Source organism: Euleptes europaea, chromosome 17 (assembly GCF_029931775.1).
Source record: "Euleptes europaea isolate rEulEur1 chromosome 17, rEulEur1.hap1, whole genome shotgun sequence".
Lineage (NCBI taxonomy): Eukaryota > Metazoa > Chordata > Lepidosauria > Squamata > Sphaerodactylidae > Euleptes > Euleptes europaea.
The window spans coordinates 16,069,696-16,097,294 of NC_079328.1; the positions used below are offsets into that span (position 1 = coordinate 16,069,696).

Below are 27,599 nucleotides of genomic sequence, written 5' to 3' on the forward strand. Positions count from 1 at the left end.
GGCTCTGATATTTTGGAACTGATTCACTGGAGAGGAGCAGCAATCTTCACCACAAGATATACCGACGGTGATTCTGATATATAGTCCTGGGATCTTGGCCTCTTGCAACTATGCACCTGCTATGCTATCAGTTTTCCCTTTTGGGGCGCCTGGTAACTATTTACAGCCACCAGAACCGCACATAGACAATCAGCATGATAAAAAACACAGCAATAGCAGCAAGCTTGGCGTAGGTGGAGCGCATGTTCAGATACTTTGCATCCTGGCGATATTTCTTGGACAAACTGGACAGGTTGTTGGCCTTGGAATCCAAAGCTGTTTGAAAACAAGGAAATAGGAAAGAGAGTACATAAGCATGTACTTTAAAATATGCTACTGCTTCAGAATGCTGTGGCCAGGGTGCTTACAAAAGCTGGCTGCAGTGAGTACAGTATTCCCAATCTTGTTCCAATTACACGAGTCTAGTAGCAATTTAAAGGCTAACCAAATTTATTCCAACTTAAGCTTTCATGAGCCAGATGCCTGAAGTATAAAATTAATTGAGCTTGATTTTATATACCAGGGTGGGGAGAGATGTTACAAAGAGAAACCACTCAAAAAGAAGATCCAATTGAAGGAACAATCCATTCACACAGACACTGCGAATGTCAGGAGACACTTAACAGCAGTAAAGCAAAATATGAACCAAGTTTAATAAAGGATGAAATGAGATAGTGGAACAAGTTAGCATCTTTGAGGGTGGGATGCGCAAAGTGTCAGCGCCTCGAGTGAATTAGGAGTCCAAGATCCTTGTTAAGCCCCAGGGTGTACGTTGGCTTGAATTTCTTAATGAATTCTTAATTCAGCACTTCCATGTTGGATCCTACCTGTGAAGTTCTTCTGAAGGAGAACAGAAAGCTTAAGATCAACAAGAGTATGTCCTGGGAGGTTAAAATACTCCTCCACTGGTTTCTGAACTGCCAATGTTCTTCTGGGATCAATGCAAAGTGCTGGTGATCATTTTCAAAATACTAATCGGCTTGGATCCAAGGTACTTGGTGGACTGCCCCCACCTGCATGATGAGGTTGGTCAGGAAATCCCCACGATTGGCAAAAAAAACCCACAAGGGCTGACTGGCCATCTTTGCCCTGTGGATGGCTCCTTCCTTAAGAGACTTTCTGGTGTCAGGTGAAAAATGTTTGAATCTGGAATTCCTTTTCTGTTATAAATTTTCTCAGGCACTGTTAAATATTTTTAGTGACTGCTGATTTATTTGTGTGCCTTTAAAAAAAAAAGTAAGCCATCTTACCTTGAGTATTTAGCTTAAACAGAAGAGCAGGCCTTATCTATTCTCAATAAATAAATAGCTGCATGAGGTTCAGATGGCTTTTTTTCAGTGCGAAAGATTCTTAGCCTTTAAAGTCACAAACATGGAAGGTGTGAAACTGCTGCCTATCCTAGGAATTATTACAGAGGATTACATTACTAAGAGCAGCTTGGCACTGTTCCCCCCTTTCCATCTGTGTAGACGGATACACTTGTAGTAACTGCAATGCTTTGTCTAACCATCTCAGGAAAAACAAGACAAAAGCTTGTGCATATGACATTCTTCCTGCTACCCCCTCCTTACCTGAAAGTGCCTCCCCTCGCTGTAAGACTTCCTCAATGTTGGCTACCATGATCCTTTGAACATCCTGTAACTCTGTGTTGATGGAGCTAAGGTTTCTTCTTGCGCGGCTGTCAATATAAAGTTTCTTGGTTTTCTGGATGTAAGTGTCTGGAACAAGAGAAAAGTTGCCCATTAATGCCCCGTTCCTCTCTCCAAAATACTATATTTATAATCCCATCTATCCCACAGACCTGGTCAGTCTCTCCGGCACATCGGCCCTTTCTAGCTTCATGACCTCACTCTCCAATGCAAGCACACAGTTCGAAGCCTTTGTAGGAAATGGACCCTTGCTGCCACGGCACCTCCAGATTCCTCTCCCCAAAGCTCCCAGGCAGGCCTGAGCCTCAGCATCAGGCCTCACAGCTGAAAATGACTAGGTGAAATAGGCCATATTTACAGAACAAGCCAGCAGCCAAAACTGGAGCATGCACCAAAAATTCTAGGCAAACAAGTTTGGTTATTATTGTGTATGTGTTTTCTAGTGTTTAAGAAGGCTTAATCCTGGGATTGGGGCAGAGAGAAGTAGAATTGTACAGAGGTTGTACTCTGTGAATGCTCTGAAGTTAAGCTCAAATTACCCTGACAGGAGTCTGGTTAAAAGCAAGAGCTGGTTCTCCCTCGCCCCTTTACAAATACTCTTTCTAAAGACAAAGAACACACCTTTACAAATATTATTGAGCTAAACACCCAGTACCGTATCAGGAAATTATTGACGCGAACCACTTATGAGTGACACACAACCTGCAAAAGCCTTGGACTTATAGAATCATAGAGTTGGAAGGGACCACCAGGGTCATCAACCCCCTGCACAATGTAGGAAATTCACAACTACCTCCCCCCCCACATCCCCAGTGAGCCCTACTCCATGCCCAGAAGATGGCCAAGATGCCCTCCCTCTCATGACCTGTCTGAGGTCATAGAATCAGCATTGTTGACAGATGGCCATCTAGCATCTGCTTAAAAACTTCCAGGGAAGGAGAGCTTACCACCTCCCGAGGAAGCCTGTTCCACTGAGGAACCGCTCTAATGGTTAGAAAATTCTTCCTAATGTCTAGACGGAAACTCTTTTAATTTAGTTTCAATCCGTTGGTTTGGGTCCGACCTTCAGGGAGATGTAAAACAATGCTATGCAAGGGACATAACTTCTAGGAGGTAAAAGTGGGGCAAGCCAGGAAGAATGGACAATGAAACAGCAAATACTGTTCCGTCTCAAGGGAAAGGACCTTACCAAATTCAATGAAAGAATAGGGCCTCGACACTGTGGGCACCTTCTTTCCATGTTGTTCATCAAATTCTGAGTGCAAATCCTCCAGGTAAGCAAAGGCCAGCTTTTTGGGGAAGGCAGCTTCACAGAGAACCAGATAACATACTCCTCTCTCAATGACATAACTGCAAGAGAAGAAACATTAAGCTAACGTGTGTGTGCCGTCAAGTCACAGCTGACTTATGGCGACCACGCAGTGTTTTCGAGGCAAGGGACGTTCAGAGGTGGTTTGCCATTGCCTGTCTCTACATGGGCTGAGAGAGCTCTGAGAGAACTGTGACTGGCCCAAGGTCACCCAGCAGGCTTCATGTGAAGGAGTGGGGAATTGAACCCAGTTCTCTGGATTAGAGTCTGCCACTCTTAACCACTACACCACTAAGGCTCCCATTAAGCTAGTACTGGTCTTTAAACAAATGATTCCAAATGCTGTCTACTAACTATTGAAGAAATAGAACACTTTTCCTTTTCAACAGCCAGCATTCCAAGCAATCCAACACATCATTTGAGAAGCTCTATTATGCTTTGTGTGGTGGTGGTGGAAAGTGCTGTCAAGTCCCAGCCAACTTATATTTGACCCCATAGCATTTTCACGGCAAGAGACATTCAGAGGAGGCTTGCCATTACCTGCCTCTGAGTAGTTATCCTGGCCTCATTGGTGGTCTCCCATCTAAATATTAACCAGGGCTTACTCTGCTTCGCATCCAAGATGCGACCAGCTTGGGCTAGCCTGGGCCATCCAGGTCAGGTCGCTTTGTGCGTATATCCATACAACCTTATTTCTTCATTGATTATTCTACTTATCCTTATATTCTCTTCACAAATGCACCCCTAGAGATCAACTTACGTGAGGTGTTTTAGGCTGGATGTAAATGGCTGTGGATAAAAATCTGTCACTTGAATTTACGTAGGTTAACATGAAATAATCTGTCGTTTTTTATAGAGTACTGATGCCTATGCCAGAACCCTACTATCCAGCCAAGATCTGGAGGAAATCATGTGCTTGTTAACCATAGCAAGAAGAGGTGGTTAAACTGGTTATCAGATCTGTTGACACATACAGGAATAACAGGGCATCACTGTAGCTCAAAGTTCTAACTGTATAATAGACTGTCTACTTGCAGTGAAATCCTGTAATACCTTTGAAAGCTCCCTCTTCATAGGAGAGAGTAGGTGGGCTCTAAGAGAATTTTGTTGTTACAGCTCCTTTTTAGCTAGAAATCAAGATAATTCTTCATAAAAGAATTGCTAAGTGCAATAAATGTTCAACAACTGCTCAATGCAATAAACGGCCATACAGGATTAAGCTTCAGGAATCTGATTTTCCAGATAAGCAATGGAACCTTGGCCCAATATCAGCAGAGAAAGGAAATAATGAGATACAAGCATAAAATATTTCCTTGAAATTCCTTAGGAAGCAACGGCACCTACAAAGCATCATAGCCTGAGGGGAATCAACTGTCAAAGCTGGATAAATAAGAAACTATTCTTGCCAGGCTGCAAAACAATTTGTGCTGCCATGAATGCTGAACGGAAGGAATAAGTAGCTATGTCTACTACCTGTTCCCTTCTGTCTACACTGAAGCAACAAATAGGAAAGAGTTACATTTTACTTCAGGGTTCTGAACCTGATAGCACAATCCTATGCAGAGGTAGTCCATTGATTCCAGTGGGCTTAGACTGGAGTAATTCTGCATAGGATTGCACTGAAAGTTTGGTGTGTAGCTAAGCATCGTGTGTCAGGAAGTCTACTTTGCTCATTTAAGAAAAGCTGGACGACTTACAAGGAAAAATTCTAAATCACTGATAATTTAGCTGTTCACATTTCTTATTTTATTGGGACCAACCCTGCACTTGAAAGTACGCATCACCAATTAAATACTGTTCCCCCCTGAAACTTTCATATCAGGAAAAAACTTTACACATACACATTTCCCCAATAAAGTTCTCAAAGAAGCAGAGTAGGGAAAATCCTATACAACATACTAAAACATAATTAGAGGAAATAGGTAATAGTTCAAAGTTCAAATATGTAATCGTTCGAAGTTCTTCACTTTCACAAACAGCGTTTTGGGGATGCTCTGCTCCCTTCTTTTGGTGTGCTATATATAATTCAGGCTGCCTACTACATTCCATTTCTACTGAAGAATCTTCCACCCCCACCTAAAGCATTACTATTCCCAGTTCGCCTGCTCCCATGCCCTACTTACTGAAAAGCCATGGCTCCTGCTTCCAAGGTGCACCTGGTAGGAGACTGTTCATTTAGCTTCCGGAACAACTGCTTGGCTTGGCTCTGGTACTGCTGCAAGTCTCGGCCTGACTAGAAGAAGAGGAAGAGTTGGTTTTTACATGCGGACTTTCTCTACCACGTAAGGGAAAATCAAACTGGCTCACAATCACCTTCCCTTTCCTTCCCCACAACAGACACCCTGTGAGGTAGGTGGGGCTGAAAGAGCTCTAAGAGAACTGTGACTAGCCCAAGGTCACCCAGTTGGCTTCATGCGTAGGAGCGGGGAAAGCAATCCAGTTCACCAGATTAGAGTCTGCCGCTCATGTGGAGGAGTGGGGAATCAAACCCAGAGGAAAGTTACTGAATGAAAACTCTGACAAAGAATGGGGTTAAGTGTACGGCAGCTCTAAATTGAGACCGGCTGCATATTCAGCTGGATAAGGGGGTGTGCCTGTGCACAGCAGAGAAAAACAGAATTTAGCCTGTCAAATTCTGCTAAGATCTTAAAGGGACAGAGGTAGTGGCAGTTACCTGTTGTGGACAGTTGTGCCAGGGCAAGCAATAGGCAAACAGCTTCAGAGAGGTTAGGGAAGCAGCGTCCCCCATTTCTGGTTTTCCCCTGCCCACCCCCCCTTCAACCACCATGACACCTTTTGAAGGAAGATTTGGTTTTTATATGCCGACTTTCTCTACCACTTAGAGAAGAATCAAACTGGCTTATAATCACCTTCCCTTCCCCACAACAGACACCCTGTGAGGTAGATGGGGCTGAGAGAGCTGTGACTAGCCCAAGGTCACCCAGCTGGCTTCATGTGTAGGAGTGGGGAAACCAGCCCAGCTCACCAGATTAGCCTTCGCGGCTCATGCGGAGGAGTGGGGAAACCAGCCCAGTTCACCAGATTAAAGTCCACCGCTCCAAACCACCGCTCTTAACCACTACACCACGCTGGTACACAACACCCCACCACCCCACTCCAGGTTCGAGAAAACGAAGTTGAACGAGGTTACTTTTTGATCTGATCCATAATGTAATATCTATATAATTGATTGAAAGAAAAATTAGGTATACTATTAAGTATTTAAAGGTAACAAGGATGTAATGATAATATTAGGATCAGGAAATAATATTAACGATAGAGTATACAATCTTATTTTGAGGTAGAAGGAGGTGATGGGGAAGTCAATATATTAGTTAATTAATACTTTTGAGACAGCAAGGTAGACTTCCCCTGACTATGGAAGATCCACTGATTTAGCAATTGGTAATAATCTCTTTTCCTTTCTGTAAATGTATTAGGACAGCAAGGGAATAGCTTGTTGCTGGGCAGGATATCTCTTTTGTGTGTATGTCTGTGTGCTAAGGAATTGGGGCAAGAGTCATGGAGGGTTACAGTAAACCATAACAAGAACTGGGTGAAACTGTTACTCTACTGCCGCCTCTATGTCTGTAGTGCTATCGGCTTTACCCTGAATGTTGATGGGTTGTCACATCTTGAATTTGGATAAATATCCCTCCCTCAGTAGAATCGGGGCTCAGAGATTTCTGCCCATTAGGGCCTCTGAGTCAGCAGCTGCAAATAAGCTGTTTTCTTGAAATAACGATCTCTCTCTCCCCCCACGAACCCTTGCTTACCACATCGCTTTCATCAATAATTTTTTGGATTTCCCCCCCCCACTCTTATGATTTATCTTTTTAATTATTGTTAAATTGTGGTTGATATATTTGAAAAATCAATAAAAATTATATTAAAAAAAAAAGAGAAAATGAAGTTGAACGGAGGAAAGGCCCCCCCCCCCACCTACAGGCCTTCCCCACAGGGGAGAGAGGAGGGGGATCCTTGCCGGGGGGCGGCCCCTCTCTGAACGCCGGCCGACAGCGGAGGCTGACAGACGGAGGGGGTGGGAGGTTGGGCAGTCGGCGCCACCCCTCCGGCGCTTCCTTCGCCGGGCAGGCAGGCAAGGCGACCCACCTGCTCGTCCTCCTGCATGGAGGCCGCCAAAGGCAGCCCGTCCGCCACCCGCGCGATCATCGTGAGGAGCACCATCTCGACGTTGCTCCGCGGCCCCCGGGACGGACTGAGGTGGCCGGAAGGGGCGGGCCCAAATCACCCCCGGCTTCCGGTCCGACTCCCACAAGGGCTCGGCTCTCATCCGACTCCCCGCCCTTTCGTTCCGCACCCCCCCCCCGTCGTCGATCGCCCCCGGGGATGCCCTTCTTCCACCGCCGAGCGCCTCGTCCGCTTCGGGGGCGGCAGAGGGACGTTCAGCTTCCTCTCCACGCCGGCCGAAGAGCAGGGAAATGCCGCGAAGCCAGCGGCCGCGGCGGCGCCGTGGGGGTTTGCCGACTCCGCCTCCCTCTCCAGACGCGGGCCGAATTTCCCTCGCTGCAGAGGCGGCCCTTCGGTGTCCCTGCTCCTGCCTCCGCCGCCCAGACGGAGCGCGGCTGCGTGTCTCCGACGGGAGAGGCCCCGCTCCTCGGCCTTCCTTTCATCGCAGCCCTGCGGATCTACGCGTTTGCGGCCGAAGTGCGCGCAAGCAAGCACGCACTCACACGTGCCGCCGCTGCACGCGTCTAGGACCCCACCGCGGCCCCGCCTCCCCGTGACGTCGCGCGCCCGGCGCGCTCTCGCCCAATGAGCAGCCGCGGGGCGTTGCCAAGGGAGACGAGCGGCGGCTGACGTCGCGCGCCCGGCGCGCTCTCGCCCAATGAGCAGCCGCGGGGCGTTGCCAAGGGAGACGAGCGGCTGCGGCGGCTTCTGCCCGGGGTCCGGCCTGGCTGTCGGCAGCGATGGCGGCTGCAGCTGCGGAGTCGCCCCGCGGAGGCCCCCCGAGCGGGGCAGCGGCGGCCCCTTCGGGCAACCCAGTGTCCATGACGCTGTTCGCGGCCTGGGAAATGGACGGCTCCGGCCCCCTCTGCGTCCCTCGGTGAGTCCCCGGGCCGTCTTCACGCCCGGGCCGTTGCCCGGTGGCCCCACGACCACAGGGCCCCCCAGGCTCATCTCTGCACGGTGTGCCTTCCTCTCAATGGACAAACGCTATCCTAAACTATCAATACTTGCTATTGGAAAATGCATATTTAGCATGTGTTTTGCTAAAGGCAACGGACCATATTAATGTCCGTTTGTTTATTGGACTATGAAATAAGCTTGATTTGGTTTGATGTTAATTTGGGCTTGGGTTAAATATTATTACTGGGTTTAATAATAAATATCGGGCTAAATAATATCATTAAATAATAAATTATATTATTATTTTATATAATTATTTATAAAATATAATTTTATTGTTATTTTATAATAAATTGTATTATTTATTATATCAAATAATAAATATTATAAAAACAACAAATATTATTAAATAACATTTATCAATAATACTATTTAATATTTGGGTTAAATAATTTTAACTAATAATATTTATATAATGTACTATAAATTACATTTATATGATGTTTAATTAAATAATAATATTTAATGTTATTTAACCCAATAAGTATTCTTTAACCCAATAATTATTGGGTTAAATAATAAATAATATATCTTTAATTTTGGGGACCGTTTTGCATTGTGATTCCTGGGAGTGATTGTGTAGGTCGGGGTCCGGGGGGTGGGGGCTATATAATGGTGTCAAGGCGGCCCAGGGCGTTGCGGCCTGGCCGCCTCCTCCGTGAAGGGAGGGCTCCTGCCTTGGCTCGGGAACAATGCGCGGAATTCATCGCGGCCGGATTCCTGCGCCTTCGGACTGCGGGCCCGGGAGGACCGGGGGGGGGGACACGCGGGTCTGGGCGCCTCGTGCTCGGCCTGGCCTCCAGCGATTGAAGCCCCCCCACCCCTTAACCCGGGCTGCCGCCTTGCACGTTGGGGGCTTCATTCCTATATCTTAGGGCCCCACTCTCTTGGCCCCCCCCCAAAAAAAAATTTAAAGGGAAAAAAACCTGGCTGTACATTTCCAAAACATAAGATAAAAAGCAAATAAAATAAAACTTACATACAGCAACAGTGTTATCATTTTAAGTTAGAGCTTAATAATTATTTCTCTATTAATATACTTCTTCTTAGTTGTGTTTCAGTTCAACAATTCCTTTGACAAAATACATATTTTGTGATGTGCAGATGGCTTGAGATACCTGTTAGGTCCATAAATTACCATATAGCATATATTCAACACACGCAAAAACAGCGACAATTTGTTGTTGACAAAGGACAGCCGGACATATAAAGGGCCCCGTTACCTTCAATAGTTTAGGCTTAGGGCCTCATCAAACCTAAATCCAGCCCTGCCCCCCCCCCCGCTTCGTTTCAGTAAATAAGTAAGCAGACACGGGCTTTAGACGTGGGTGGCTTATGCTGCGATCCTTGCTCGGTGCATTCCTGCCTTTCACTTCTGTGTGGGGTTTTTTTTTTTTTTTTTTGTGGCCAGGAGTAAACGGCCTTGTGTTCCCTAGGAAAGAAAAGAATTTGGGCGAAAACGCATGGGAGGTTTTGCCTTGGATTTGCCGCTCTCTAGATGCACATTTCCCCCCATCCGCATTCTCAGAATTCTGCGTGGGGGCTTATTGTTGAGTTCTGAGAATTTGGCTGGGGGAAATGTGCATCTAGAGAGCGGCAAATCCAAGGCAAAACTTCCCATGCATTTTCGCCCAATGTCTTAGTAATAAATCATATTAACATTTTAGTGCTATATCATCCCTCCGGTTGAGGGGGGACATGATTGCTCTCTTTAAGTACTTGAAGGGCTGTCACTTAGGGGAGGGCAGGGAGCTGTTCCTGTCAGCAGCAGAGGATAAGACTCGCAATACTGGATTTAAATTTTGGGCGGAAAGGTACCAGCTGGATATTAGGGAAAAAAGTTTTACAGTAAGAGTTGTTCTACAGTGGAATTGGCTGCCTAGGGAGGTGGTGAGCTCTCCTTCACTGGCAGTCTTTAAGCAGAGGCTGGACACTTGTCAGGGATGCTCTAGGCTGATCTTGCATTAAGCAGGAGGTGGATTAGATGGCCTGTACGGCTCCTTCCAACTCTGTGATTCTATGATCTGTTAAAATGTGCTTTGCTGTTTGCATGGAACGAGGCAATCTGTTTGCATGGAACTGGGACCCCTAACAGGGGTGGAAGTTGGAGATTACTGGTAATGAAATATTGCAAGGAATCAAGTACTACACTATTGTGCAGATTTTGTTGTGAACTCTTTGCTGGTCAAACCACTATAAGACCTTTCATTGAAAATGCCTGTACTCAACTGTTTGTAATCTGACCTTTGGGGGCAAGATTATTGAACTGGTGGGGGTTTAGTATATACAGAACCATCTCATAACACCCATGTAATTCCATCCTCACCCCTGGCTTTGGAAGAGAGATGGTTTTGGTAGCTCTGCCGGACAGTTTTCATTTACAGCTGAGTTAGGGAAATATCCCTTTACCGTTCCCTTTGGGCCTATCAGATACTTTGGTATGGGTGATTTATTGCTACAGTTTAAGCATTTGAAATCTGATTTAGGGATTGGAGGTGTAGCATTGAGGTGCCTTGAATCTTTTTTGATTGGTTGAACAAAGAAGATAGGAATGGGCTACATAGAATCTGCTGTGGAATTTGCCATAGGTCACTTTTAAGTTATGGTTCAGTCTTCTGGGGAAGTAGGAAAACATCTGTCATATTTCCAGCCTGTGGTCCCAGCTATCTGTATATATTTAAAATAAATAGTTTTCAAAATTGGAGGGGCCATTTTGTGTCTTTCACTTCCCATCAGGGTAAGTTGTTCTTAATCTGTTGATCAAAAACAGCAGTTTAACAACTGGAATCAAGTTTCCCATTTTGTAATTTGTTTTTGATCAAGGTGCAAATAGCCCCAGGCTACCCTGATCTGGTCAGATCTCAGAAGCTAAGCAGAGTTGACCCTGGCAAGTATTTGGATGGGAAGCCTCCAAGGAATACCAGGGTGGTGAGGCAGAGGCAGGCAACGGCAAACCAGTTCTGAACATCTCTTGGCTTGAAAACCCTACAGGGTCGCCATAAGTCATCTATGATTTGACAGCAAAAAAAAAAAAAAAGTTAAACAGGGGCCTGGCATGGCTCTATTTGTGCTAGAGTGGACCTGTGCTGTGGTTTGGAGAATGTAGAATTGTGTTTCTTACTGTCTCAAAGATTCAGCACAGGTGAGGGTTGGAGAGGGGATGTCCTCATCATCTGATTTATAGGGATGTCCATGCAGGGAGCCCCATGGTGCAGAGTAGTAAGCTGCAGTACTGCAGTCAAAAGCTGTGCTCACAACCTGAGTTCGATCCCGACGGAAGTCGGTTTCAAGTAGCCAGCTCAAGGTTGACTCAGTCTTCCATCTTTCTGAGGTAGGTAAATTGAGTACCCAGCTTGCTGGGAGTAAAGTGTAGACAACTGGGGAAGGCAAAGGTAAACCACCCCGTAAACTTAGTCTGCCTAGTAAATGTCGGGATATGACATCACCCCATGGGTCAATAATGACCTGATGCTTGCACTGGGGACTACCTTTACCTTTTACTATTCAGGAATAGTATTTCTTGAGCTCTTTGTCCAGAACTTTCCATGAACAAGGGTTGGTAACTGCTTTGCAGAACATTATGTCTCCACAAGATGGAAAGTAAATGTACTTTTTCGATAGAGAAGTAATTATTAATCATTTGTAAATTTATTATGACAGAGGTCCTTAGTTGGAGAGCATAAAATAGGAGCACAAGGTTGGTTCTGTAGATGACCTTGGTGACAGTAGGTGGCACCTGGAAGTGGCCTGGAAAGGTGGCATTTTATGAGTACTTTTTTATTTTATGTTTCCCCATGGCGCAAGGCAGCTTACAATACAGTACTAGACAATAAGACTGCAAATTTCTCCCAAAGCCTAATAAAATGCTTGCAAGCTATCCTTTGTTAAATGCTGTGGTGAATAAAAGTTGTCTTGCAGAGCTGCCTAAAAATTTCCAAGGATGGCACTCCCCTTCCTCAGATAGCCCATTCCATGAAGTAGGAGCAACCAGAGAACAACTATGGGCCATTGGTGCCTGATGGGCCACCTTTAATGATGGAACAATTTGAAGATGGCATGCAATTAATACTTGTTTCAGACTCCATAACTGCAAATTTATTTATTTTTCTGAGCAAGCATTTTGAAGTGGGAACATTTTGGGACATTCTGTTAGGCCTGAATAGGCTTTGGTTGTTTTCCAGTGAATATAGTTCTTATTCATTGTATTTCTTGTTTTCTGTTCTTCCTTTTCCCTCCTCATTGTGTCTGTACCATGGCTTCATAAGAAAATAAATCAGGCTGGATTTGATTTAACTCAGATTGTATTTAAAAAACTCTTTAAACATCAGCAGCAAACATATACCAGGATCAAACCTTAACTGCTCAAGATTCAGAGTTGGTTATGTCATGGCCATCCAATAATCATCTTTGCATTAATTCCACATACAAAAAGCTTTGAAGCTATGGGTGAACCATTTGAGAATACTGGCATTATAACACAGTCTTTCAAATAGCACCCTAAAAATGAATCTTCTTGAAAGCAAAGCATGAAAGAAGGACAAACTAATCACACAAGAGAGAAAATTCACCCCAGAGCTTGAGAAAATAACAAAAATTTCCTGTTTATTGACTAAAGAGAATGTATTAATGGAAACTACCTAGAAACTAGTGGGATGAGATTGTATACATGATCAGTTAGGGCAAAGCATTTTTAGGAAAAGGGTCCTCCATTTCCTCTGATAGCGACACTCGTGAGCTACTGCCGGTATGTTCAGTTTAGTCTTTGGCCATTCAGAAGCAGAGAAAAATAAATAAAAACAAATAAAAGCAGTATTATAAAATTAGTTTTCTATGTAAAGTCTTTTCATACATCACTCGTCCTAATATACCTAACAGTTAAAGGGTTAGAATGTGAGTAAATTATGCACTGGACATTATCTCAGCCTGTATTTACATTTCAGAATGTATTTCAGAATACAGAAACTTTGCCACAGAAACAGTACTTCTTTGGTCAACCCCTGCCAAAAAGATTTTGAGAGCGTTCTGCTCCATTTTCTTATCATCCACCATAGGTTCCAGTTAAATCCAATCATGCCTGTATGAATCTACAGTGCAAAAACTCATGAACCAATGTCTCAATCAAGTTAATGGAGCAAGGACAAAATATACAATTAGAAGGAATGTTTTTATATCTTCCTGACAGGAGTGCAGATGGTAACATGTTAAATCAAGCCAGCATAAATGCACGGTGATATCTTGGAATTGTTAATATAGATAGATGATGTGCAAATTGGTATGGGATCATTGGAGCTAAGTTAAATAGTAGGGGAGAGCACAGGCTGCAGGCTTTAACCATCTGTTGGGTGGAGCCAAGTTTACTTCCAGTATGGATTTTTGCTTAATTCACATTCTTTGTACAAATTGCACAGTTCAGGCTTTCTTTAGACCTTGGGTTATTTCAGGCACAGAATTTTTACACTTCTGCGTGTTATGCATACAGCTGTGATGCTACCACTCAGTACAAAGATTTGACACGAACTGAGATAGGAGGATGACAAAGAAGTGGAAATGCCTGGAACCTTTCCTTCTTCCTGGGAGATGTGAACGCGGGGGGTGGGGGTAAGGATGCTGACCCCTTTGGAGGTTAGTATTGAATGGCTGTAAATATGAATAGTGAACTAGTTTGTCTGGAGGTGTAGGTGACCAGAGAAGCTTTACTGTGATGGAGCTCACCATGCGTTCCTGTGGATTAGGACCTCTGTATTGAAACAACTAACATATAGAGATGCTGTAGGAGGGTAGTAAGTTGGATTCCTGTTTCAGAATTCAGTGCCCAGACAGGTAGGGTATTAATTTTGCATTTGCACATGAATATTCATGTACGGGGGAGCTAGAGGCAGACATACAGAGGAGGCACCAGGGATGGCAACTGTGAACTGTCCCCCTTCCATCCCTTCGTTCCACCCTTCAAGTTATTTTTTCCACAGCCCATCTCTGATGTTGGACATTTAATATCCTCTTGCGCTGTCTATTTTTTATTCAACAGCGTTTACAACTAATCAATCCTCACCTTCAGGTTCAAAAAAATTCAGCAGACAAGAGTATCGAATTTTTATTGATGGATAAAACCCCGGAAGTCACCGAGCATATCGCTGAATTTCTTGCAATCGTTATAAAGAAAAAGAGAGAGAGAGAGAGAGAGAGAGAGAATGATGGTATAGGACAAGAAAAGTGACCATAGAGACGTATCAGTATATTTGTTATTAAAGGGTCCAGATGGTTTGATTAGCTTGAAATATGAGATCTTTTTAAATGTTAGTTATGTACTGATTTTAACTGATTGTCATTTTATGATGAAACATGATTTCTTTTTTTCTCTTAAGGTGCCTGTATAAACCCATTTTTTTTACAAAGACAGGACATTTTGGAGGACATTGATTCATAGGGTCGCCATGAGTCTGAAGCGACTTGACGGCACTTAACACATACACACTCATAAACCCATTTGGCAATGTGGTTATTATGCCAATAAAGATTCATGTATGCATGTGGATGATGGACATGGGTTGAGCTGAGGAGAAAAGTGCTTCACGTGTTGGAAAGCAATCAGGTGGTGATGGTTCAGCTCCCCCACATGTGCATTCAGTGATACATTGGATTGGTTAGTGAGACCCTGACTTGTCTGAGGTCTATCTGACAGAACAGCACATCTCTTCCTGTACCTTTGTTTGTGTTGTACAAAAGGGAATATCTAAGTTGCACTCATTCCGTTCCATGAGGAAGATATGCAGAGCCTTTGTTTGCATGGATCTTTAAAGTCTCGTACTAGGAAACACCAGTCACATGTGTGTCCCTGTTGCTGCTAGGGAGGGTTATAGAGTTGAGTATAGGTGCTGGGGTGCTGCCTTTTGACTGTTTGTGTCCCACTTGTGATCTGATGTTTGTCTTGGCAGTTCTAGAGGCTGCAACTACTGAGAGAATAGGTCATTTTTCACTTTGTAAAAAAAAGTACTGGGGTTTGTGCTGGAATAATGAAAACATTTGTTCTCTGCTGGCAAACTGGTACAAAAAGGCACTGTGGACTGGCAGACCGTCTGCACCGTTGTTGCTATACATATTTAGTCTTTATAGGCCTGTGGCTGATGGAAGACACAGTTTAAATCTTAAAGGTTTCGATCCGCAAAGTGTGGTGAACAGCTCAGCTGTCAAAATTAAGATAAATGGTCTGATTCAGAGATGGGAGATTGGGAAAACCGCTTTAAAATAATTGGACCTGAGGGTTACAATTAATACTGGATTGGTATAATTGTGCAATAGCTTTGCTCTTTTTGCTGATCATATTCATTCGTCTTTCTTCTTAAATGATACCTAAAAATGAATATATATATATATATATATATATATATATATATATATATATATATATATATATATATATATATATATTTAATGAAAAGATCTTAAATAAAGTCAGTAGATGCAGTGCTAGTTGTTAAGCTTCGGTCTGATCTCTGGACTGGCAGAGCTTTGTTAGTTCAATCGACCACTTTGAAACAGCTGCCGTTTCCATCCAAGCACTGAAACACCTTGCCTGTCATCTTCCCTTGTGGATTCCTTTTGTGCCAGGGTCCAGAAAAATATAGGATTTTTAAATCAGAATACATGCTGTCTTTTTGGCCCGCAGGCATTCAAATGTCACATAATGGTCTTATGCTCTTAAAAACAAGTTGGACTCAGTGCCTGCATGGAGTGCCTTCCCCCCCCGCTCCCCTTACCAGGCACCATATCAAGTATCCATGCAGGTTTCAGCTGTCTTCTGGGTCAGCATTTCTACTTGGTGCCAGCAGTGTTCTGTAGTGAGTCCAAAATGACTCTGTAAAGGAAGCCACGGCCCTCAGTTTGCAAGACCCGAGCAAGGCTGTTAATGATAGGACATTTTGGAGGACATTGATTCATAGGGTCACCATGAGTCGGAAGTGACTTGACAGCATTTTATAACACACAAAGGGTTTTTAATTTGTTTGTGCTTGGAGAAGGAGATTTTCAAATTGGATTATATGATTTGACGCTGGTTCTGTCGGGCTTGCCACATGGCCCTGGCTTCTTCCTGGCTTCCGTAATTGACAGTGGTTCTACTGGGCTTGCCACATTAATTTATAGTCCTCCTTCCTCACTGAGACTCAGTGAGATCAAATACAATTAACTGGTTGGGGCATCTAGTAAACAATGCAGTATGATTTGGATTGCGGAAACCAGAAAACAAGCAGAATTCTGAAACAGCTGAAACAAAGCATGAGCATTTGAACATGATACCTTAAACGATGCAGAAATTACACAGTAGGAACATACTTACAATAACAGGAAATACGCAGTAGTATATAGTCCACCACCCCTACTCCTCTATTAAAGCATGTTTATGTATTATTTCAGTGTAGTGCAGCCCTATTAAAGGTAAGGTCCCCTGTGCAAGCACCGGGTCATTCCTGACCCATGGGGTGATGTAACATCTTGACGTTTCCTAGGCAGACTTTGCTTATGGGGTGGTTTGCCAGTGCCTTCCTCAGTCATCTTCCCTTTACCCCCAGCAAGCTGGGTACTCATTTTACCGACCTCGGAAGGATGAGTCAACCTTGAGCCGGCTACTGAAACCAATTTCTGTTGGGATCGAACTCAGGTCATGAGCAGAGCTTAGGCTGTAGTACTACAGCTTACCACTCTGCGCCACAGGGCTCCTGTGTAAAAAAAAAAACCCTCCTGAGTAATTCAGTTTTGCATAGTTTGTGGAAAGCCAGGAAAGTGGAAGCCTTCCCTAACCTCATTAAGGCTATTCCTTAAAGTGGGGGCCGCAACAGAGAACACTGTGGTGGCATGAGTGGATAGGGAATGTGCACATTTCCCCAATTGTTTGGCATGGCCCTATCAGGTTTCAGCTGTCCAGTGGGAATGCATTCTTACCCACGCACACACTCATCCATCCATCCATCCATGCACCATGGCCAAATCAGGTGTCACCACACCTAAAAAAGAATATTGCAGAGCTTGAGAAGGTGCAGAAAAGAGCAACCAAAATGGTCATGGGGCTACAGCAACTGCCCTAAGCGGAGCGGTTAAAACGCTTAGGGCTGTTTAGCTTGGAAAGAAGGTGGTTAATCGGAGACATGATAGAGGTCTCTAAAATTATGCATGGTATGGAGAGAGCAGACAGGGAGAAGCTTTTCTCCTTCTCTCATAATACCAGAACGTGGGGTCATCTGCTGAAGCTGGAGCGTGAGAGATTCAAAACAGATAAAAGGAAGTGTTTCTTCACACAACACATAGTTAAATTGCGGAACTCCTTGCCCCAGTATGTGGTGATGGCTGCCTACTTGGAAGGCTTTAAGAGGGGAGTGGACATGTTCATGGAGGATAGGGCTATCCATGGGTGAGACTACTAGTCAAAATGAATACTGGTCATGATGCATACCTATCAGAGGAGCATGCCTATGATATTAGGTGCTGTGGAACACAGGCAGGGCAATGCTGCTGCAGTTGTCTTGTTTGTGGGCTTCCTAGAGGCACCTGGTTGGCCGCTGTGTGAACAGACTGCTGGACTTGACGGGCCTTGGTCTGATCTAGCATGGCTTTTCTTATGTTCTCATGTAGGTGTCTGCAGCCCTTTGGAGCTGGGTGGTGACAGCACGAGTGGGGAGGGAATGATACTGGGTATTCTAAGCTATTGCTGTATTATATTTGTATTGAAATCTGAAGGTGCTAGCAAGCCTGCTAGGGTTGCCAGGTCTTTCTTGGCTACTGGTGGGAGGTTTTTGGGGTGAAGCCTGAGGAGGGTGGGGTTTGGGGAGGGGAGGGACTTCAATGCCATAGAGTCCAATTGCCAAAGTAGCCATTTTCTCCAGGTGAACTGATTTGTATCAGCTGGAGATCAGTTGTAATAGCAGGAGATCTCCTGCTGCCACCTGGGGGTTGGCAACCCTAAAGCCCGCCTAGTTGAGTTGTGAGACTGCTCTCAAAATACTCTTCAGCAGTGACAATGAAAAATATGACCTCGTATCTGAAACGCTGCACCAGCCATTGGGGCTCCAGCATTCAAGCGAAGTGTCCTGGTTGCTTGCACAACCAGTGTTCTTACACAGAGAACATTGATCTCATCACAGTGTTGTTTTCTTGGCGTAACAAAACAAACAGAGATGGATGAGTTAGCCATTACAGAGGTTAGATCTTTTAAAATTTGAGCGTTTCTGTTGGTGTTCAAATAATATTTTTTGTTGTTTCAAATGGAAAATAAAAATAGCTTCATAAAGGAACAGAACTAGTATGAGTTATTCAATATGCGATCCAAGAAGAGTGAATCCACTTAAAATAACATTCTTCTGGGTCTGTGTTTGGGCATTGTGAAATACAGTGATTCTTTCACCACAAGTGTATTTTTTTTGGGGGGGTTGTCTGTGCGGGACCTCTTTGTAGCCCAAGATACATTACAGCTCGGCCACCTAATTCTCATTTCAGCTGACCCATTCAGTGGGTTGTGATGGACAGGCCCAGTTCCCCCTCTCTGAGAGCTGTTGGGGGAAGGCGGACAGTGAAGAGAGGCAGATCAGGGAGATGGGATTGTGTCTGTGAGTGAGCAAGAGCTTGAGTCAGAAATGTTAGCTGTTCTAGGATCGTAATAATAAAATTGATTGAGTCACAAGCTGGCTGTAAGAAAGGTAGTTTGTAACTGAGGATAGGCAGAATGAAGAGAGTTAGGGATCAGATGTTCAAGTGTGGAGAAGTGTCTCTGTGTCTACAGTACTCCAATGTTTAAAGTTTCAAATAAACGTTAACTCCTTTTTTTCATCCCTGCTAACTAAGAACATAAGAACATAAGAAAGGCCCTGCTGGATCAGACCAAAGCCCATCAAGTCCAGCAGTCTGCTCACACAGTGGCCAACCAGGTGCCTCTAGGAAGCCACAAACAAACTGAGAGTGTATTGTCTTAGTAGAAAAAACTACACACACAAATAAGGGAGGTCTTAGCTTAGATATATATTTATATAAATGGTGGCAGTGTGAAAGGGAAGCAGTATTTGCTTCCTTAACCCAATCACTCAGGGAAATATCTGGGTGAGGGGCAGTTGGAAAGGGAACTGAGCTGCCCTTTCTGGCGGGGTCTCTGGGAAAGAGAGTGGGGACCCTGTGTATAAAATAGGGCTCTTGTAAAAACAAATAGGGACAAGACTGGTGGTGAACCTGTGACTGCCTAACCTACCTGAACCTCTGAGTATGAGAGAGGTTGCGTTGGGTGGTAGGGTGTCACAAGGGTTCTTTATACTGTTAAGGAAAATTACATCAGAGAACCCCAGCAGTAAATGTAATGGAGTGTGATGGCGTACCTCAAAACTATGAATGTGAGGTATGAGAGAAGCTGAAAATGTGATGTAATCATTGGTAATGGTACCCTGATTAGATAAATACAAGTGGGGACCTGTGGGACTCGCAAGGAGGGAGATCCCATCTCTCCCACCAGGCCAACCACTTGCTAGGCAGCCCTCCTGCTGACAAGACTGCCATTCCATTCACCCAACTTACTTACCACCTCACTGGCTCCGTTAAGGCATTGATGACGCCTACCTCACTCGTCACCTGCATTGCTGCCCCTCCACAGCTTCCATAGTGGCAGCATTGGATGCTCTTCCTCTGCCACCTTTCTATGGCTTACACAGTGGCATTGTGGGGTGGTGGCATTCACCCGTTTCTTCCTCCCCACTGCATAGTGGTGTGGGGGCAGCAGTGTCAACCCTTGCTCCTTCCTGCCCTCAGTGCCACCACTGGGGGTTGGTTCCTGCTCCTTCTCCCCTCCCTCCAGGCTTCAGAGGAGAGTCGTTGGTGGGCTGCCTCAGGACACATGGGCTCTTGCTTCCCACTGCTGATGGTAAGTTGGAAGGTAAACTCCTTTATCTCTTGGAGACCCTTCCACTCCTTCAGCCAGTCTAGAGCATTACTTCCATGCTGAACTGCCCCACTTACTGTCAATAGCCAGGCGAGCACCGAGAGCTCCATCTTTGGCTTCTGTCATCTTGCTTTAGCCACCATCTCAACTGCTTTGTCTCTATGGTCAGCCTCTTATCTCCTTCACCTCCCTCAAACACTGCACAAGCACAGATGACATATTCTATTTTGGGTGGATTTCAACCTTCCTCCATTAAAAAAAAAAACTTCAGTTTTTTCTGTAAGTTTGCATTGAGCCCCAGGTTTGCAGGAAAACCTGCTTTCCCCATGTCCTCGATTCGTGGATTTAAGTAGATAGGACCACAGATGGGACCACCCTTGGCTATTAGAATATATGATGGCAATGTATAAGCACCTCAGGGTATATTATATCTGGTTCCATGAAGGCTATGCAATTGGTAAAAACCTCAAAACAGGCTTTATAACTTTATCTTGAGATGCACCCCAGCATACAATTGGTGTAAGGTTTTTTTTCACAGTCTTGGCATACTTTACGCATTGTTTGGCTTTGGTTGTCTGCCTTCCGATCAGGCCTTTATAAGCTGCCTTAAGCCCCTTTCCCTTCCATTGGCTTGACGGATACCGTCCTTTTGGTGATTCAGAAAAAGTCTGGGCAGAATAAGTTAGATTATGGCATTTACTTTTGTGAACTAAGACAGTCTTATGACTGAAGTGTGTGAGAGGCACTGCTTTTAGGTATATTAGAACTGCATATTCTCTCTTTTCTGAATGGGAAAACACAGTATAACTAACAAAGTGGGTCAAATACAACAAACAAAATGGGCGTATGACACAGATGGTCTTCAGATGGTCTTCAGGTCTTCAGATGAACTCTTAATCTCTCTTCCTGCTAAATTGAGTGCTTAGAGGCACAGGAAATTTTTCCAGTTCAAGTCCCTAAATTTCTGAAGTATAGCTTGCAGGCATTTTTGCTGATATTCAATTGAAGCAAACCTCCTGCCCTTTGTTACAATCTGGGAGAGATCCATACACCCTTGAAGTGTTTGCTGTTCCTGACGGGGTTGCATGTGACTGGCATGCTTTTTTCTGAATGGAAGCATGTGTAATGTGCTAAACTGCCTTAACTAGGCACAAAGGATGCCATTGTATGCCTTCTGGCTGTTTCTGGATGGATTTGTTGTCTTGTATTCTGTTGTCTGATGGTTTACTTTCAGGAATAATATCGCATATTGGTTTGAATTTGCAGGTTGTGCAGCCTGACTTTGAAGAAACTGGTGGTGTTAAAAGAATTGGATAAAGATCTCACTTCTGTGGTAATAGCTGTCAAAATGCAGGTAATGTGACACTGATCCGGTCTATGGCAAATCAGTCTGTATGTGTGTGTTAAGTGCCATCAAGTCGCTTCCGACTCATGGCGACCCTATGAATGAAAGTCCTCCAAAATGTCCTATCTTTGACAGCCTTGCTCAGATCTTGCAAATTGAAGGCTGTGGCTTCCTTTATTGAGTCAATCCATCTCTTGTTGGGTCTTCCTCTTTTCCTGCTGCCCTCAGCTTTTCCTATCATGACGGTCTTTTCCAGTGACTCTTGTCGTCTCATGACGTGACCAAAATACGACAGCCTCAGTTTAGTCATTTTAGCTTCTAGGGTCAGTTCAGGCTTGATTTGATCTATAACCCACTGATTTGTTTTTTTGGCAGTCCACGGAATCCGCAACACTTTCCTCCAACACCACATTTCAAAGGAATCTATTTTCTTCCTATCAGTCTAGTGGCCCACTAATACAATTCTGTTGCTCAACCTTTCTTCAGCTATCCAGAAAAACGAGTTCTGCCAACATTTGAGAAAATATGGCTGCATTCAGGTGGAATTACAGTGAGCCTTGGAGATACTTGGGCTTAGCATCCTTTGTCCCCCTGCCTCCTTCCACACCTGGCATGCATCTCTGATATTAGTTTGCAGCAAGTCACAGTTCGTTGTTTATAAGATGCAAACTATGGTTTGATTCTTGCCTTCAAATCAGGATTAAACCATAGTTTGGAATCCTGGCTTATGATTTATAAAATAAATCATAAAAACGTGGTTTTGTAGCAAACAAGGAAATCATCAGTGTTGGAATCACAATCAAAGGCAGGAGGGTAGGAGGATGTGAACTTAAGGATTGCCAAGGCTCCTGATGACTTAATGCAGGAAGTGTATGTGTTACAAAATAGATGAAAATAACCTTCAGTGAAGTAAAATCAGCAAATAGTGCAATATCTCTCTTTGTGACTATTAGAGGGGGTGGCCCAAGTGTTTGAATAACTTGGGTATTATCCATGGAATAGAATTCCTGCTGTTCCCAGTAGTTTTCAGTATCCTGTGAAGTACTCTCTCAGACTAATAACTGCCATCAGTGGCAGATGGTCCAGAAGCCCCTAACCACAGTCACATAACGGCTTGCATAATGTCACTCCCTTGTAAAATCTCAGTCATTCACAGAATGGTCAATCGGGGAATTATACATTTTAAAGTGAATAAGCTGGTGTGGAGGATGGCATCAAGAAGCAACTCTTTCTCTGGACCCCAGAAGGCTGAAAATGTGGAGGATACAGTAGTAGGTTGAAGTATTTTGGGGCCTGTTTGATTCCTACCTCTTGGCATGTGGTGGTATGCATCAGCTGCATAAAATTGATTTAGCCCTGAAGACCATTTTCTGCTTATGCTTTTCGGGAAGCTATTGTGCTTTATTTTATCTAAATGCTTTGGTTAAGCATTAGGTAAAATGTTTGCTTTGTAGTGGCCATAAATTGGAGAGAATAAAATGTTTCAGAATAAGAGAAGCCATATGCCTAAAAACACTTAACGCTGCTCAAAGCTCGCATGTATTTTCATCCACACAACATAAGCACACAAAGGGTTTTTGTTTTTGTTTTTTACCCAGAGTGACAAAGAAGAGAAAGTAGTAGAGATACGAAGAGAGCCCCCAGTGTAGTGCTCAGAATGTCAGCCTAGAATTTAGAAGAGGTGGACTGAAATCTCTACTCTGCCATGGAGTTCATCAGGTGACCTTGGGCCAATCACTGTGACTCTGCCAAAGCTGTCTCGCAAGATGGTTGTGAGGGTAAAACGGAAGAGGGGAGGGTTGCCAACCCCCAGGTGGTGGCTGGAGATCTCCCGCTATTACAACTGATTTCCAGCCGATAGAGATCAGTTCCCCTGGAGAAAACGGCCACTTTGGCCATTGGACTCTATGGCATTGAAGTCCCTCCTCTCTCCAAACCCTGCCCTCCTCAGGATCCACCTCCAAAACCTCCAGGTAATTCCCTAGGGGAGGGCCATGTTCAGCATTGCCACTTTCTGGAAAATCAGGGAAATAGAAATCGGTCAGGGGAAATCAGGGAAATTGTGATTGTTAGACTCGAGGAATGGATTTTTGAGATGCCGCTGCATGAGGACAGTCTCCAATTGTGGCGGCTGATGTAGAGAAGCGGCAGAACACTAGTGTAACATAATAGCGTACACACACATTTTATAATTGGATTACATAATTGAAAATGTTTATTAGCTGATGGGAGTCGACAATAAAACAATAAATGGACCTATAGGTGACCACGTTATTTTATGGAGAAACTGACTGGCTTCTTGCAACTGGATAATTTTTGTGTATTCAGACAAACTGGAATCAGTTTCTGATTGAAGATGTGACTATTTTGACAGGGGTGAGCAACCGTGCATTATTCTAGCCATCTGTTAAATCCAATCATATCACAATACTATTATCAACAGTAAAATTAAGATTGGTTTAGAAACAGGCCAAAAAAATGCAGAACTGTGTTAATAAAATGAAAACCATTTTAAAAGTCAGATTTGGTTGTCACTAATAACTCTGAAGCTAGGCCCTCTCCGTTGCTGGGTATGGGAGTATGAACGGTTTATTACATTACAATAAAACAATTTGTGCCAGAAAAAAAAAATGCGAGCAGAATGATGTAAACTGCTTTGGCTTCCCCATTGGGGAGAAAAGTGAGGTATAAATGAAGTAAATAAACAAAATCCATTGCATGCCAGATTCAGACATCGCACAGTGTGAGAGGGATTTGGTGGAAGAGGGGCTGTTCCCCTGCAGAGGAAGGGACTTAATAACCTGATGATTATGTAAATCTAGGCCTTAGTCTCTTGTGCCATATCCTCAGCGTGCATGATAAATGACCAGCAATACCTGATACGTGTTTTTTTAATCCCCTGTCCAGGGTTCAAAACGAATACTACGGTCTCACGAAATTGTACTGCACTCAAATGGGCATATAGAAACAGAACTTGCGCTGACCTTTTCCCTACAGGTAATGCAGGAAACCCTCTCCCACCCGACTCTCTTGAATTGCAAGAGTTTAGCTTGGTTCATAGAATCATAGGGACCACCAGGGTCATTAGTCCAACCCTACAGAATGCAGGAAATTCACAACTACTTCACACCCCCAGTGACCCCTACTCCATGGTTGCATAAAGTTAACCAGAGGCAGTTTTAGTTGTAAGCTTGTTGACTGAATCTGATGTGCGATCATAGGTCTAGGTCGCCACCTTGGCTCAAAAAAAAAAATTGCATGTATTCCTCCTGCCGGTTATTCTTTGCTTTGCTGCCTGAATATCACCTGGAACAGATCCAGACAATAAATCCTGGAAAGAGTTGAGGCAGGGCTTAATTATATGTCTGGTTATCCCAGAACAGTTTTTATTGTTGGGACACTCCTCTGGCACATATGGAAATAAGAGCTCTGCTGGACATTCAACAAACTAACAAACTATCTACTCCAATAGAAAGCCCACCCTCGCCCCACCACATTATTCTTTCTCTGCCCTCTTTAAGTCCAGATCTGGACAACTGGTGTCTTTGTCAAAGTGCTGAGGGAATGTTTGGTTTAGTCTTCATTGCACCAGCTTTCATCTCTGGTTGACAGTCAGTGAGACTGTGAGCCTTTAGCAGTAGTGCATTTAAGAGGACCTGTTCTCATGGCAAAGATTTGTAGATCATTCATACAGTATTTCATGTGAAGCCAACTCTCATCTGTCATTTAGCGAGTCTTTTTACGAAGAGAGAAGAGTAATCTGCCCTGAGTACTACCATACCAATATCATTGGAGAGTCTGAGAACTCGTTCGCACCCAAAAGCATTGATTCTAGAAGGACTATTTCCATTTTATAGGTACTTTTTGGTGAGGATTTGAGACCCAATGTGGACTAGGACTGGGGCAACGCAGGCTCAAATCCCCACTCTGTCATGGAAGCTCACTAGGTGACCTTGAACCAGTCACCCTCTCTCAGTCTAACTTGGCTCACGGGGTTGTTGATGTGAGGGTAAAGTGGAGGTGGAGCCATGTGGTGGCTGCGCCCACCGCCTTGTGTCAAAATTTTAAAGGTGCCTCTAGAGGACTTATACCACTACTTATTTGAATGCCCTCCATATGTGGAACACAGGGCTAAATTTCTTGCTGGGTTGGTTTCTGGCCTATACGCTTGTCCTAGTGCTGAGAAATTAGTATTTTTGTTAAAAGACTCTGATGGGCTTGTTTCTTATAGGGCCTCCCTGTATGCTCTGGCAGCAAAGAAAATAAGGTCCAATATGGTTGCTACGAGAGCTGATCCTTCGAGTTGATTTTAATGATTGCAAGGTCTCATTAGCCAATTGGGACACCGCCGCAGTTTTTAGCTATTGCTCTGTATGCATCAATTTGGCATAGTTTTATTATGTATGTTTATTATAAATCTAGCAATTTTTAACCCAGTATTTTCCTTTCATTATGTGTTTGTGGTATTGTTGACATGTTTGTATTGCCTAAGGCTATATGCAAATAAAACCATTCATTCAATTCCAAAGGTGCCCACGGGCTCAAAAAAGTTAGGGACCCCCGCCATGAGGTTTTCAAGGCAAGAGTCATTCAGAGGTAGTTTGCCATTGCTTGCCTTTGCACAGCAATCTGAGACTTCCTTGGTAGTCTCCCACCTGACTATTAACCAGGGCCAACCCTGCCTAGCTTTTGAGGTCTAATAAGATCAGGCTAGCCAGGTCAGGGTTAATATGTTTGTGAAGACCCCTAAATAAGCTTCACCGCAGGCACTGGCACAATGTCAGCAATATGCTGATGATACTCAGCTTATGTATCACCTTAAGTAAAGCCAGGAAACTGCTGTTTCTGTACTGGCCCAGTGCCTGAATCCACTGGACAGGTGTCTGAGGCAGAATAAACTGAAACAGAATCTAGATAAGATGGAGGTGATGCTGGTTGGACAGACTTCATCATCGAATGGAATTGCTGTCTCTACTGTTGATAGGGGCTACTCCAACTGATGGACTTTAATAGAGTCCATAAACAAATAAACAAGAAATCCCCACCAACTACATTTAGATTGTAAATTGGCCATTTTTCTGTAAATATATGATCTGGCCATGCTGATACATGCTATGGTAACCTTGAGGCTTGACTGCTATAATGCCCTTCAAGATGATCTAAAAACCTCCGATGGTTTAAATGTAATGGCCCATTTGAGAGCCAGCATGGTGTAGTGGTTAAGAGCGGTGGAGTCTGATCTGGAGAACCGGGTTTGATTCCCCACTCCTCCACATGAGCGGTGGAGGCTAATCTGGTGAACTGGATTTGTTTCCCCACTCTTACACATGAAGCCAGCTGGGTGACCTTGGACTAATCACACACTCTCAGCCCCAACTACCTCACAGGTTGTCTGTTGTGGGGAGGGGAAGGTGATTGTAAGCTGGTTTGATTCTTCCCTAAGTGGTAGAGAATAAAGTCAGCATATAAAAACCAACTCTTTTCCTCCTTCTTCTTCTCCTCCTCTTCCTCCTCCTCCTCCACCACCACTGGGGTCAGTCATATGGCTTATTTTGCAGACCCTTCAATGATTTCAAATTCATTTTTGGGTCCAATTCAAGTTGCTGCCGCTTTCCTATACAGTCCTTTGTGACCTGGGGCATGCCAACTCAGTGTGTCTCTCAGTGTATGTAAAAAAGGTAAAGGTCCCCTGTGCAAGCACTGGGTTATTCCTGACCCATGGGGTGACGTCACATACTGACGTTTCCAAGGCAGACTTTGTTTACGGGGTGGTTTGCCAGTGCCTTCCCCAGTCATCTTCCCTTTACCCCCAGCAAGCTGGGTACTCATTTTACCGACCTCAGAAGGATGGAAGGCTGAGTCAACCTTGAGCCGGCTACCTGAAACCAACTTCCATTGGGATTGAACTCAGGTCATGAGAAGAGCTTTTGACTGCAGTACTACAGTTTACCACTCTGCTCCACGGGGCTCTTACCACTCTGCGCCACAGGGCACAGTGTATGTACCTGTATGGAAATGTTGCTCATGACAGCAGGGTCTTCCATTTGTTCCTTTACTGGCTAAGGCTCGATTGGTTTCTCTTTAGGCCTGGGCTGTTTTTCAGTTGCTTCTCTGCAGCTGTCGAACAGCCTCCTGGAGGAGATGAGGCAGGTGCTTACTCTTTTGGCCCTCTGGCAAGGCTGTAAAACTGTTATTGAGAGT

At 44.2% G+C, this 27,599-nt stretch overlaps 2 protein-coding genes across 2 annotated transcripts in view; one reads left to right on the plus strand and one right to left on the minus strand.

Moving 5' to 3' along the window:
* Positions 1-7,239, minus strand: SEC22B (SEC22 homolog B, vesicle trafficking protein). The gene is made up of 5 exons (XM_056862904.1): positions 7,111-7,239; positions 5,121-5,230; positions 2,878-3,038; positions 1,611-1,757; positions 1-315 (listed from the first exon to the last, which is right to left on the minus strand). Exons 1-5 carry the CDS (start codon positions 7,183-7,185, stop codon positions 161-163), a joined length of 648 nt encoding a protein of 215 aa, XP_056718882.1. The 5' UTR covers positions 7,186-7,239; the 3' UTR covers positions 1-160.
* A 713-nt stretch (positions 7,240-7,952) lies between these two features.
* PACS2 (phosphofurin acidic cluster sorting protein 2) overlaps positions 7,953-27,599 on the plus strand; it is a 90,602-nt gene continuing 70,955 nt past the window's right edge. The window contains exons 1-3 of the mRNA XM_056862900.1: positions 7,953-8,065; positions 21,320-21,407; positions 24,306-24,395. Of these exons, the coding sequence (XP_056718878.1) occupies positions 8,010-8,065; positions 21,320-21,407; positions 24,306-24,395 (234 nt within the window). The 5' untranslated portion in view covers positions 7,953-8,009. The remainder of the gene's footprint in view (positions 8,066-21,319; positions 21,408-24,305; positions 24,396-27,599) is intronic.